At 35.6% G+C, this 14439-nt stretch overlaps 1 protein-coding gene across 3 annotated transcripts in view; it reads right to left on the bottom strand.

Annotated features, from left to right (window-relative positions):
- Positions 1–14439, bottom strand: part of LOC126734717 (rootletin) — a 439794-nt gene that overhangs the window by 118405 nt on the left and 306950 nt on the right. For all 3 annotated transcript variants that reach the window (XM_050438438.1, XM_050438437.1, XM_050438439.1), the window contains exons 20-21: positions 7925–8169; positions 2549–2764 (exon numbers count right to left, since the gene is read on the bottom strand). In XM_050438438.1, the coding sequence (XP_050294395.1) occupies positions 2549–2764; positions 7925–8169 (461 nt within the window). The remainder of the gene's footprint in view (positions 1–2548; positions 2765–7924; positions 8170–14439) is intronic.

Below are 14439 nucleotides of genomic sequence, written 5' to 3'. Positions count from 1 at the left end.
AGGTAAGTTTACAGCATTTTAATTAGAACCAAATTGCATAACTTGGCCTCCATTTAACTGGCCTCGAATCTCTTCTAATTTCCGACATCCCAACGATGAAGCTCGAATTTAAGACACCCTGTACAGCTCTAATATTTGAGAGTTGCAATCAAGAATCATTGTTTGTATTCGGCAAAGTAAAAATGACAGAAGTAGGTGAATAGCTGCGCCAGAAACTAATAACTGGTATTTACACCGGAAAGGATCATGAAAAAGGCCAAAAATCGGTTTTGCCAGTGTATATATATTATGCGTGGTGCACACGGATATTATTTTTAGAACCACGTAAGATAAAGTTTAATGCATTCCAAAAAAAAACGATGCATTTCCTCGTAAGCGATAAGAAAGATCAGCTGTCCTGTTTTTTCTTATAAATACGTGAGCGTTTTTAGAGAAACTCTTGAACACGTTGGTAGTCGCTTAATAGTCCTACAAGATAATCTGCTATCGGTACTCGATTTTGTCATGTAGGGAAATTTAAAAAATATTATATGATACGAGACATTATAGATACGGGTTTATCGACGATTTTCTTGCTGCCATAGACAGAGAAATAAGTTTTTAGAAATACCACCGCTAATAACTATAAAAATGCCTTTTTAAACTAAATTATTTTTGTAGCATTTGTCCCGTTCGTTAGGTGTGAGTTAAAACAATCCAAAATAGTCAACTAATTTATTTAGACACTTCACAACGAAAACACGACCACTAAAGATATTTATTTTTACTGTACAAATATTACTTCACTGAATTGACAACTGATTACTATCAGCGATGCAGCTCCTTATATACTCGGCAGAACGCTGTTCCGAAAGTTTCTCACCAACACGAATGTCGTGCTGTGTGCGACTTGTGTCATTCTAGAATGACGGAGAATCAGCTGTTTTCTCGGTGTTTACAATATCGTTACGAGAGAAGGGGCAGTCTTCTCTAAGGTCATTTCGTCTCAAAATGATTCCAAAGATGGTGGATGGGAGCACTCGCCGAGTATTCTGCCGCGTTTGACGAATGAGCAGGAGAATCGCAAAGTATGTTCTTCATTGTTTCGTTTTCGTCGTTCTATGCCCTGCAGTGGCCTCATACTTAGTTCAATTTGAATAAGTGGCCATTTAATTAACAGTGACTAGCTAGGATACCTGTTGTCAGGCGTAGTGTTCTGATAGTCTAGTATTACTTTCGATATAGCCAATTTGTTTCCGATTAGCTAAGAGCCTACTCCGATCTGTTTTTGGTGGAAGCTTCCACAAGGATTTGGTGACATTGCTGTACTAGCGTAAATCTATACAGCGAAAAACTACTAATTTAAAAAACTAACTAATTTAAACATCCTCGCATCTTTAAGAACTTATTTTAAGATTATTTTTATTAAAAACTTAATTTAAAAGAGAACTAATTAAGACTTAAGTTAAAGAGTGGCGAACAATACTTGTTGTTTAATTGTTTTCCCACTTACGCAAGCCCCGGAGCGAATAAATGCAATACGCCGCACGACTCGATCATGGTCTTGGTCTTGCTAGTTTAATGGCTCTGCTACGAGGCAATCTGCCAGCACCATTTAGAGATTCGGAAAAACCGTCGGATATGTACCCTGTTCAGTTTTCTTAAATTTTACAACAGTTTGAATCAAGTAGTTCATTCTTCATTCTATTTCAAATTTTCATTAAAACTTTAAACTTTAACTCAATTTCGCTTGGCTCACTGTGTAGAAACAGTTAGTTAAAGTATTTCTATTCAAATGCACCCAAAAGAATGTTTTGAGGCCTTATAAAAAGGTGCGCGTCTAACATACTGAGCCAGTTCGTTGAAACCCATTATCAGAAGAAGTAAATCGCTAAACCGCATCGCTCACGCATCTAGTACCACCCGATACGATCCCGTGTTTATGGGATAAACCTCATTTCGTACTGAGAAAAAGCTGGCCAGCTAACGCGAGTGAAAAACTGTAATCGAGAGAAAACCAGGTAAGGTCTCACGACAATTAATTGTCAAAAAACAATAAATACAGTCCACTTTTCTCAACAGTGAGCTTCGATACGGTACTTTCTTGACAAAAATAAAAATCAAATAGACATTTTCCGACCGAATCAATAACTTGTACAATTCTGAAATGCACGGTGACGCTTCTCCCACGATGCCTCTGGCATCATCCTGATCGTGAATAGGTTTAGCTAGCACTGACAAGGGGTAGGAAAGAGTCTAGGAAAGGAAAACCAAAGGATAGGAAAGAACAAAGAACAACCATGTGTTCACTGGGCGAAGGATGACGCGGAAGGGGGCTGGGCTATATCTATATTCAATTTGGGTCGGACTGTAGCTAGTAAAAGGACAGTAATAGAAATAAGAAACACTATTTTAACTTGTGACTTAGACTTGTTATTGCAAGTAGGCATTAAGTCCCAATTGTACCGCTAAGAGCAATAATTTTAGAGAATTAATTAAAAAAATATGTGGTATAAAATAAGGGAAATGATTGTAAAAATTATAATGTTTAATTTGAAAATAATTTTACCTTTAGTTCTTGAATTTGTTGTGTAGCATCCACCAAACACACTTCCAAGTTGTGTTTTTGATCTTCCAGTCGTTTCTCTTTTACTCTTGCATCTTCTAGATGAATTAGTAAGTCCTGTTCTCTAGCATGCCATTGTTCTTCTAGTTGTCCACTATGGCAACGCGTTCTATTTAGCTCCTGTCTTGTTTGCTCCAGATTTCTTTCTAACTCTGACATCTGCAAACAATTAGTTTTATCTTATAGAGAAATTTTATTATTTATTTCTGCATTTATAATTTATTAGTAAATTCAAAAAATCTGTCTTATATCTTAGTCTGTCTTATGAAAAGTATAAAAATCTTTTTGTAAAACAATTGGATTTATGAATCAAAAACTCCAAGATCTGATTTATTATTATAAAGACACGAATGTTACAAACGAAGCAAAACTACACTACGTCAATCTTATATATTTGAAAATAAGGAATTTGATTTATAAGAAAAGCTCATATGGTTAACATATAAAATCAGTACATGTACAAATAAACCCAGCTTATAAGTAACTGATTTTATTTTGATAAAATTATTTCTTATGTATCTTAGCTGATCAGTAGTAAATCTACTGATGAGGTACGCAACTTCTTTATAAATATGTCTAGCTGCTATCTTCTCTCGCGATACAATGCTCAACAAGAATCCCGACCATTTATTGAGCCACTTATTTTTGAAGAATTGCTGGTGTTACCCGTAACTCCAAAAACAGATAGCACCAAAAACAGATAGGTGCCACTTTTCTAAATTTAAAAAATTAATCTTGAAAATTTCCAAACCCTAAAAGCAAAGCAACCAGATGAAATTGTATTTTCTATATAAGTTATTCGATCTTCGTACCTTAAATATTTATCGACAATTCTCAACTAAGATGCTACCACTTACAGAAATATCATCCGTGGTAAACCGAAAAAAATTTTTTGATCACCATTTGATCTTCTTGTTTGTTGAGAGTTTCTTTGTTCAGACAATGCTAAAAAAGTAAGATTTTTAAAATTTTAATCCCCCTTCTCTCCAACTCTAAAATTTTTCAATATTCTTTGATGGAATTGTTTGAGGTCTGTTATCTGAAGTTTAAGGTCAAGTTTAGCTCTTAGTTAAGCAACAAAGACAACAAGCATCCATAGAGTCTAATTTTGAAAGAGGGCAAACCCTTTGGCACTCGAGTATCACGAGTAGCCCCAGTGCTACGAAGGTGTCTGTGGATATATGTACTTCGTAAAGTTTTGCAATTTCTAATGTTCGGGAAAAACGCACTTTGGGAGTTGATTCCACAGACTTACACTTCTCTATGAAAAGAAGTCCCGATATAGCGACGTTCTAGGCATCTGCAGATGCACTCGGTATTCATGAGTCGCATCTGCCTGTCGTGTAGATCTTGCATGTATAGCTCTAGGTGGAATGATATGAGCCAGTTCGGAAGAGGATTTTTCGTGATGATATCGATAAAACATATTAAGGTCCGCTACCTTCCTTCTATACGCCAAACTGTCTCCTATAAGACGTATGACCCTCTTCTGGATGGCCATACGTCTTAAATTAACTTTAATGTATTAGTAATTATTATCTAACGACATCTATGGCACTGGGTATCGGTTGATGTTGTCTGGTTAAGCGATTTAAAAGAAGGCATCAATGTACTGTCATTAGCAAAGCTGTAAATTGCATTAGAAGTCTTGTCGAGTAGGTCGTTGATATATAACAGGAAGTGGGTAGGATGCAAAATGCATCCCTGAGAGATAGCAACCATAAGAGGTTTTTATGACAGAGCCATTATACGGGATTCGCCATATTTCTCGATAGCCTCGGTCCAAAAACGCGTAACATAGGCCAACAGATCGCCGGTAGACCTGTTATTTCCAAAACCATACTGACGATCGCTAATAATGTTGATAGACTCCAGGTATTTCAAGATTTGTTGGTTGACAAGTTTCTTCAATACCTTGGCGATTGCCGTGACTAAAGCAATCGGACGGTAATTGATGGGCACCGTCTTCTTCCCTTGTCTGGGTATCGGTTGAATCCGCGCAAGTTTTCAGTATTCAGGGAACAGATCTCTTATGTATGAGCCAGAAAACAGTCTGCACAACGGTGATATTCCATCAGGACCTGTGGCCTCATTAGTGATTAAACCTTTGAAAACTTTTTCAGGATCTCCGTGACGTAAGACTATCTCTGGCAGCGAAGAAGACTTTCTTGGTAAAGTTGGTGGTATTTTACCTTGTGGTACAGTTTAATGCAAACATCTGACCCAGCAAGTCTGCTTTTTCCATTGCGGTCACTGCAAGAGAACAACCTTCCCTAATCAATAGTGGAATTTTTGATTTACAGAAACCTTGCCCAACTGCTTTTGCTACAGGTCGGCACGATTTTGATCCATTTGGACAATTAAGAAGTTTGTTCTTCACTCTCTCATTATATTTTTCTTTGCAGGTATTGATCGTCTGCTTGCACGCATTTCTCAAGGTAACAAAGTTGATATTGTGATAAGCAGCATATTTGTTGTTTGCCTTGGTGCAGCCTTTATCGAACCACAGTTTGTTGTCCGAGGAGGATTTTCAAGGTATTTGGAATATAAGCCGCCGTACCCGCCAATTGGTCCGATCATTGGTCCTGAAACAGACATCATTCCAACGAAAGGAAGAGAGAAACTGTTTTAAATGTCTCCAGTTGGCTGATTTATAATGCCAAACTTCTCGCGGTATGGGTGGATCCTGAATTTTCCTTTCTTGTTCACATGTTGCGGTTATTAATTTGTAATCTGATGTTGATATATGTCTAGTGGTGCATGTACGGTAATATTGTACGAGTCAGGATCCGTTGCGAGAAACAGATTTAGCAGGCTAGCAAAGTCAAGAAGACTCTATCAGGAATTCTGGTTGGCTTCCGTAGAAGCGTTAGTTCGTTCGAATCGCAAAGTCTTCTGCGTGGCACCCCTTATTATCAGTCCTATTAGAATATGTCAACCAATTCATATTGAAGACGTTAAAAGCACCCGCAATATTAATTTGTGCACTTGGATGGTTTGCTTCCAGATCGTCGGTCTTATCAGCAATCTCTCGATTATTATTTTAAAACACATACCATCGAAACCTGGTGGTTCCAGAGTTCCCTCCAAATCAGTCTTCATCTGGATGAACATCTTTATGTTCGAAACGTGTAGGGTATAACAATATATTTATAAATATATTTATAAGTGAACGATGACTTTGAAGTGCGTTTCATTGTCTTACCGTAGAATTCCACTGTAAGAATGGACTATTTCTGCAACATACAAGGTCTGGTAGAAAAGTACAGACAATGACACAATTGTAAGTTGACTGAAAACGCTGCGCTGTCGTCCTTGCTAGAGAAAATGGTCCTACCATCGCTCACTGCTGGTTTCAACATCTTTCGTTAATTACGTGGTTTTTTTCGGCTCGTATTATTGAAGTTGTGTTTTGTTTGTCCGTTACGGAAATTGGAAAAGCGGAATTTCGAGCCATTAAATTTTGTGTTAAGCTTGGAGAATGGTGAGCAATTTAAAAAGTTAAAGCAAGCCTATTTTTTTCTGGCTTAAAACATTTTTAGAAAGTACAAAAAACCTTGAAGATAAACCGCACGAGGAGGCCTTTAACCCCGAAAACCGACAAAAACATCCAAACGCTTGAAGACTTTTGTGAGATCAGACCGCCGTTAAACATTAAGAATGTTGTACAATTAATTTTAAGCAGGTGCAAAAGGTCTGTGCCAAAATAGGGTCGAAAAATCTCACAATTGAGCAGGATAATCGAAAAAATTAATGTCTTGATCTTCTTGATAAAATCATGAATTTCTGAATACCATTGTAGAGAAATGTATGAATATTCCATTATGTTGCACTGCCCTCTTTGTCACAGAATTTTTGACCTCCTGTATTTTTTTCCTAAACTGAAAAAATATTCTAAAAGAACGTCACTTGGGGAGAAAAAAATTGAAAGTATGTGATCTGCCTCCAGTATCCTTATTGCACTAAATGGCTTCTTTTGCACTATAAGAGAGAACCTTTCTTCTAAGATCCATTGCGGTTACTGTCCAATGATTTTTTTGCAAAATACATTCTTCTTGCCTCCAATTAACATAAATGATTAAGCCTGTGTTTCCCCAAATGAAAAACAAAAAAGCAGCAGCATGGGAAGATATGTCTGTCAGGATATTTCAGGAGTTGAATTATTCTGGCCTGAATTCGTTGGCGACTGCCGTGATGAATGTCTGATTTTCTAGTGGGTATGTTGCGGATTTGCTAAAGAGGGCTGTTACTGTTCCGCTGTATAAGGGTGGTGGCGACTGCTGTCCTTTAAACTATAACTTCTTCCCATCCTTGCTAAGATCATAAAAAACTAGTATAAGTTAGGGTCTGTAGTTTTTTGAATAAGCACAGCCTACTGAGTTCTAACCAATTTGGCTTTCGAGACTCTTCTTTTTGGATGGGCTGTATATCAGTCTAAAGTGAGTTTTATAGGGCGGTGTTCGGTGACTTTAAAAAAGAATTTGGCTCTGTCAGTCATAATATAATACTGCTTTAGAAGAGTGAAACATATGGTTTTAGAAGTGTATTAATTAAGTTGGCAAAGATCGTATCTTTTCAAGAGTGTCTCTTTTGCGGGTTGTGTCAGACGGTAAGACTATGGATTGTGGTATTCCAGAAGGGTCAGTACTTAGACCGTTGTTGTTTCTATTGTATTTATTGGTAGTCATTTGACACTCTTTGCTGATGGTACAATAAGAAATAAGTGGCATCATTATTACCCTCAGGCATTGCAAAATAATATCAATGCTGATTTATATGAATAAAGAGTTGATTTTATAGCAGGGTGCTCGTATCTAATGCTAAATTTTGGAAATCACTTTAATGTATTGTCAAACATTATCCCCTGGTTATCATGCTTTGAGGGTTATATCTAACACAAATTGGTGTAGGTTTAGCGAAGTTTGCCTTCAACTCATGTATATCTCTAGACAGAAATAGAAGTGACATAGGAAAGTAAATATTTCGTAGAAAAACCAGAGTTCCATCACTTATTGGTCCATTAATTAATATCCAGCTTTCTAAGCTTCTATTTGAGGCTAACGCTATTCATCTCTCGCTAAAACTAACTCACTTTCTTTGAAATATCAGTGTACAATACATCCCTATCTATTAGACTAAGAAAATACTATCTAAAGTAAACTGATTCTTGGAGGCCAGGAGTAATCCATTGTATAAAATTCTTATACGCCTGAATTGGCATCGAGAAAATGCAATTTTTTCTATTAGACATAAAAATTCAAAAATTTAGTTTTATTTAATTGATTCTTTATAAGAAAAAATAGACTAACAAAATTGTACCTGTTTTCTTAGCTGATGTATTTCTTGGTGAGATCTTTCTCTTTCTTCGACTTCATTTAGCAGTCTGGCCTGAAGCTCTTTCTCCTCTTGCTGTTGTTGACTACCAGCCGTTTGAGCTTTTTGAAGCTCTTCCTGGATGCTCTGCACTTTATGCTGACTTTGCATGTGTTCTTTTTCTATCTCTCGAATTTGAGCTTGAAGGCGGGCACGTTCATGTTCGGTAGCAGATTTTGCTTCTTCCAGGCCTAAAAATAGAAAAATTTATGTTGGAGACAAAGGAGAGAGTATATAAGAAGATGGGGTGAAGGTACGAAACAGTTATCTACCTCAAAAGAAAGAAGCTTAAAGTTTAACAATAAGGTAGTGGATTAATAAGTTCGTTAACTCATAATAACTACTCTTGAAATACACCAACTGTATATGCTAGAAAGAAGCCGCCAACGTGAAAATGTGCCGCATCGCTAAATAAAATTTTCATTGAAGAATCTTTTATTCTTTCGGCAAAAATACAGCACTATTGATGCACCCAAGATTTCCATGTTCAAATCAAATCAAAATCAAAACTTTTATTATCCAAAAAAAAATAGACACAAAGTGTATGGATTTCGTCACAGTTTTACATGTTATATTCTTGGCCCAAAAAAAATATTACTAACAACCTAGATAACTAAAATTCAAAAATATCCACCTACACTATATATTACAAAAAAAGTTAAAATAGTCAAAAGTAAAGTGACCTTACATCGTTAAAAAAGTTATAATACTCTATACACTGCCTAATCAGCTATACTCAGTTATAGATAGCTATCTACATCATAAAAACATTTATTGGCTAGGAATTCCTTTAACTTTCTTTTAAATATCGAAACGGTTTTGCTAATCTTTATATCATTCGGTAATTTGTTGTATAGTTTTGGACCTATTCTTAATACAAATTTTTTAGAAATAAGTAGCCTGCTATGAGGCATGGACAAGTCATTTCTAGAACGAGTTGGGTAATTATGAAAACTACCATTAACAGTAAAGGAATTAAAATTCTTAAAAACATATAAGCAAACTTCAAATATATACACACACGGGACCGTCAAAATTCTATATTCCCTAAAAAGAGGTCTACAGAAAGTCATCGGTGATACTCCGGCAATACACCTAAGAATCTGTTTTTGGCTAATAAACACTCGACGTGCATGTGACGTACAGCCCCAGAGCTGAATACCGTACAAAATTCGTGAGTGCATAATAGCGTGGTATAGACAAATTAGTTGATTAATTTCCATTACCACCCTAAGGTTCCTAATGGCATAACATAAGCTACCGAGCTTCATCGACAACTCAGCACAATGAGATTCCCAAGAAAGTGAATCATCCAATGTTAAGCCAAGAAACCTAACTGATTTTTGGCGTTTCAAACAATCGTTATCGTTGGTTACACATAAATCAATATCACCATTTATCTGACTATGACATGCATGAAAAACCATGTAATTAGTCTTTTTATTGTTCAAGTAAAGTTGATTTAAAATAAACCAATTGCTAAGTTCCTCTAAGGCTTTTCCAGCAGATACGTCAATTGTTTCCATGTTCTGTCTTCGGACCAGCGCAGATGCATCATCAGCATACATGGTGATGATGCATCACATGCACACTATGTGTTATTGCCAGAGGCAAGGGATTAATAAATAAAAGAAACAATACCGGGCCCAATACGGAACCTTGTGAGACCCCAATGTCCACTTTAAGGTTTTCAGACCGCATACTAGATCCGGAGCTATCCTCACTGCTACATATTGTGAGCGATCCGCCAATAGGATTCCATTCTATCCAAGAGCAAAGTGTGATCTACGCAGTCAAACGCCCTGCTAAGATCACAAAATATCCCAACAGGGCGCTCACCCGCCTCAAGAGCCTCAATTACCCTCGACAAAAATGCCAAAACAGCAGACGTCGGGGACTTACCAAATACAAAGCCATGCTGGCCTGTCGAAATAATTTGATTTTTTTTCAAATAAGACATAAGCCGATCGAGCATTGCATATTCAAAAATTTAAAAAAAACAAGAAGTTAAGGCTATGGGTCTGTAATTGTCAGGCATAAGTAAGCAGGTATAACTTTAGATATTTTTAACGAATTTGGAAAAATTCCCTTTTCAAAGGATAAATTTATAAGATCAGTTAATGGTTTAAGGCAAGCCCCAGCAGTATTCTTAAAAATATATAAAGGAATGGCATCAGATCAACTTGACTTTTTGTTTTTAATTTTGGTTTTAATAATATGTAAAATTTCATTTTCATTAAATGGAATAATGCTCATGCTTTGCATGTAAAATAACTGACCTGTTTATGTCTTTAGCCATATTTTTATTCTTAGCAATATTGCTTAGAATGCTTTTTGGTTCTTTTATAAAAAAATCATTACAGTAAGTAGCCACTTCTTTAGGATTATTAATTAAAACTCAATTATCATTAATTTTAATATTAAATACCTTTTTTTTGTTGCCATTTAGCTCCGACACAACAGACCACATGGTTCTACTCGGATTTTCGGAATCAATAATTTTTTGCTGGTAAAATTGTTTTTAACAATTATTTATCAAAGTTTTATGTTGGGCGCTTTCAATTCTGTACACTGCATTGAGCGCCGGAATCGCACGTCGACGCTGATGCAGCTCCTTTACCAGCCTACTAGATTTACGAACTTCGTCAGTTACTACCGGAGCCCGATGGTTTAGTGGGAAGGTTTACGTTAAAATGCCACACATATGATGAATAGAATATGTGAAACTGCAAATTAAAATTACTTTCTCTGTAGACCTCCTGCCAGCTGTAATTCATAAGAGCATGCCTAAAATTGTCCACACTGTTCCGGGTAAAATTTCTGTTGAACATAGTAACCCGTTTAGTGTTGTTTTTAAATAGACCGGTATTAAAAAATGTGGTTTCATGATCTGATATTGTATTACTTTGAACAACCGCATCAGCACAGTCAGACAAATTTGTAAAAATTAAATCCAATACAGTAGCACTTTTAAAGCCAATACGAGTTGGTATATGAAACTGATTTCTTAAATTAAAACTGGCCATTACATAAATAAATTGCTGGTTTTCTAGAGAATTAAGCGAGTTCATGTTAAAATCACCTAAAAATATAATTTCGCGATTTGGTTTAAAATACTTTTCCATCATACAACACAAATTACGAATAAAAATATTAAAATCACCAGTTGGTGCCCTATAACATAAAAAAATAAACAAACACTTATTTGGTGCATAAGGATATGATACCCCATATAATTCGATATCCCTTTCTGAACAAAAATCATCCAATTCAATATTATCACAATTTTCTATCATTATGTGCCCAGATAGCTGCGCTATGAGGTGCCCATGAGTTAGATTATTGCGACAATAGTGTGCACGTAGACAATATCCCTCGATAACCATAAAATTTACATTATATGCCGGCCCACATATTGACCGAAAACTTATGTTGATAGCTCCTAAAATGAATACCATAAGGGTTTTCCTCACTCCACACATGATTATTCTTAGAATTAAAAATGCCTTCTTTTGTAAATAAAGCCTCGTCAGTAAAAAGGACATATTTTGGAAATTGAGGTTCTTCTGTACACCGGTCAAGAAACCACTGGCAAAAATTCACGCGGGGCATAAAATCATTGGGTCCTAATGATTGCATCTTTTGCAGGTGGTAGGGCCGAAGAAGCTGTTCATTAACAACGTTCCATACCCTAACATGATTTACATGCATCGCATCAGCTATTGCTCGAGTACTTACTGATGGGTTATCTTCAAATCGCTGAAGCACTTCTTCCTCAAAATCCGGGATTCGGATGTTCATTTGCGCGCCATTATCTTGACGTTTTATTTTAATGGAGCCAGTCTCCCTGAGCCGTTGATTGACCCTTTCAAAAAGTGTGTGAGCTGGGATTCGCCTTTCGGGAAACCGCTCTTCATATAGTCGAGAAGCAGCTCTACCATTACATCGAACTTCCCCATAAATTAAAAGCATATCGGTGTATTCAGCAAAAGTGTAATCTTCCATTACTTAACCGTAATAAAAAGGGAATTAATATCATGTAAAAAATACTGACAGTGACAAATTTAAAAAATACTGACAGTGGCAATGAATTAGCATTATTATTATTATTAAAATAATTAATTCAGGTGCTGTATCTTAGTTTGGTTTTAGTCAATTTCCACAAAAATGGTGATATTTACCGACTTTTACTAAGAGCACCTTTTTTATGTAAAAAGCATAGGAACATCATAATCTAATGCCCAAACGGTCAGAAATTAAAGTCTTAAAGAAATGGGCCTAAATTTACCAAATACCCCCCTGATTCTGAAGCCCCTGGTAAATTTTTTTTTTATTTAGTAGGTTTAAAAGAATAAACATACTAACAACAATTTACCTCCCAAAATTGGTTGCGGTAGCTAAAGTAGTTCCGGAGCTATTAAAAAAAACTAGTTTTTAAAGGTTATTTTCAAAGAGCTCTAGCTCCCTGAGGAAGCTTTTCCGGACCCATGTTTATATGAATTTTTGTTTTTCTTTTGACGTTTTCTATCTGCCCTAGAAGTTTGTAACATGATCAACGGAACACCCTGTATAAGGAGCCGCGCCGCCGCTGAGAGTCAGTTGACAGTTCAGTATAGTGCAGTTTGCAATATTGGCGCGATATGTAAATCGGATATAAATATAGTAAATGAATAAAGTGAAAATAAATATTTCTAATAGTCATAAGTAATCATGTATAATAATGTAAGTGTGTAAATAAATCAGTTCACTATTTTCGTCTATCGATTATTTTAATTCATACCTAAAGAAGGGTAAAAACGTTACATACAAGAACCACCATCGTCAATGATAATTGGCAGAATGGGGATCTTATAAGAGACTAAGAGGAAGGCTCGATATCCAGATAGTCCTATCCTTGATAAGGAAGAAGCCAACCTAGGAAGAAGTTGCAAAGTATTCTACTAATCTCAAGTCATAATAGGCACAATGGAAATCCCTTATTTTGGAAGATGGACTCTTGAGGCGGAAAATAGTTGACCACGACGGCAAAGAGGAAAGAAGGCAAATCGTTGTGCCTAAATATTGGAATTTGGAGTTGCTAGAGGAAATTTATGTTGTTGTACCAGGAGGATACCTTGAAGTAATAAAGATCCTGGTAAAAGTGACGGAAAGATTTTACTGGGTCAATAGCAAGGTAAGGGACTGATGCATGCTTGCGTTATAGGTGCGGCAAGTAATGGGCCCTTAGAACATAGAATGCCTAGAATAAGCCTACATGTAAACCATATGCAAGGTGTTTCAGTTCAATTTTTCATACAATATACAGTGCACCCGTAAATTAGCGGTTAAATTCAATAAAAATTAAATGAACCGTTTCTGAAAAAATGTCCGAATCCGTCGATTTTAATATTTGGTTAAGGGTTTTTCTACGTGGAAATTAAATATACAGGGTGACTCAAAAAAGATATGACGTCATCAATATGTTTTTTAAATGGAAACCACCATTTTTTAATGCAGAATCAGAAAGAACGCATTTTTTACAAAGGATATGGCACAAATGATTAGTGGTTACATAAGCAATTTTGAATAAAAAATTATGACAAAATGTAAAACTAAAGAAATACCCATCTAAATTAAATGTTGGTATTTTGGTTTTTTAGTGGTTGTCAGTGTCAAAAAGTGAATATATTTTGGGGCAACTATTTGAAGTATTTTTACATTTGCAAGTGGTGTTTATTCTTTTTGAGAGGCGGAAGCAGTGTCATCCTGCGTTTTATTAGTAACTACACTTTATTACCTACTGTTATTGCGTAGCTAGTTTAATCTGTGGTAAGACGCTCTGCTAACAATAAGACGCAACGAATTAAAGGTGTGATGTAATGATTGAATATTTGAAATATTCAATCAACGGTTAATTGATGAACAAATAGCCGTGTTGTTTATCTAAAAGACGTAAAGGCGAGTTAGTCAAGTTTGTTGTCAAGTTGTTAAGAAGTTAAAGTTATTGTATTAAAGACGTGTGTTGGTTCAAGACGTTAAACAATTAAGTTGTAAAGTTCTTATTAGAAGTTCTGTTTTTAGTCAAGTAATATTTAAGACGTATTTGTAACGGGTAACTGTTATTAAGTGCCGAAGTTGTATTGTCGTGAACTGCTATGTTGTTTATGGCACAGCTGTAGAAGTCCATCCATTAATTTGTATTCTATCAAAATTTTTACCATCATATCCGTATATTTATTTCATTATATCTATTCATGTACTCTCAAATATTTTTAAAAAAATTGTGTTTTTATTGTGTTGTTACAGCTAAAAAATGTACTTTTTAAAATTTTCTTTTATTTGCTGACTAATAATATTATATACTTTGGGACTAATTAACAAACTTTTCAGGATAAAAAAATAGTCTTAAGAAAAAGTTAATGAAAAAAAATCAATTTGAAAATGTAGAATACTTAATAAGTTTACAATGCAAGTATACAATG

This window comes from Anthonomus grandis, chromosome 3 (assembly GCF_022605725.1).
Source record: "Anthonomus grandis grandis chromosome 3, icAntGran1.3, whole genome shotgun sequence".
Taxonomy (NCBI): Eukaryota; Metazoa; Arthropoda; class Insecta; order Coleoptera; family Curculionidae; genus Anthonomus; species Anthonomus grandis.
This window is presented reverse-complemented; position numbering and strand designations above follow the sequence as displayed.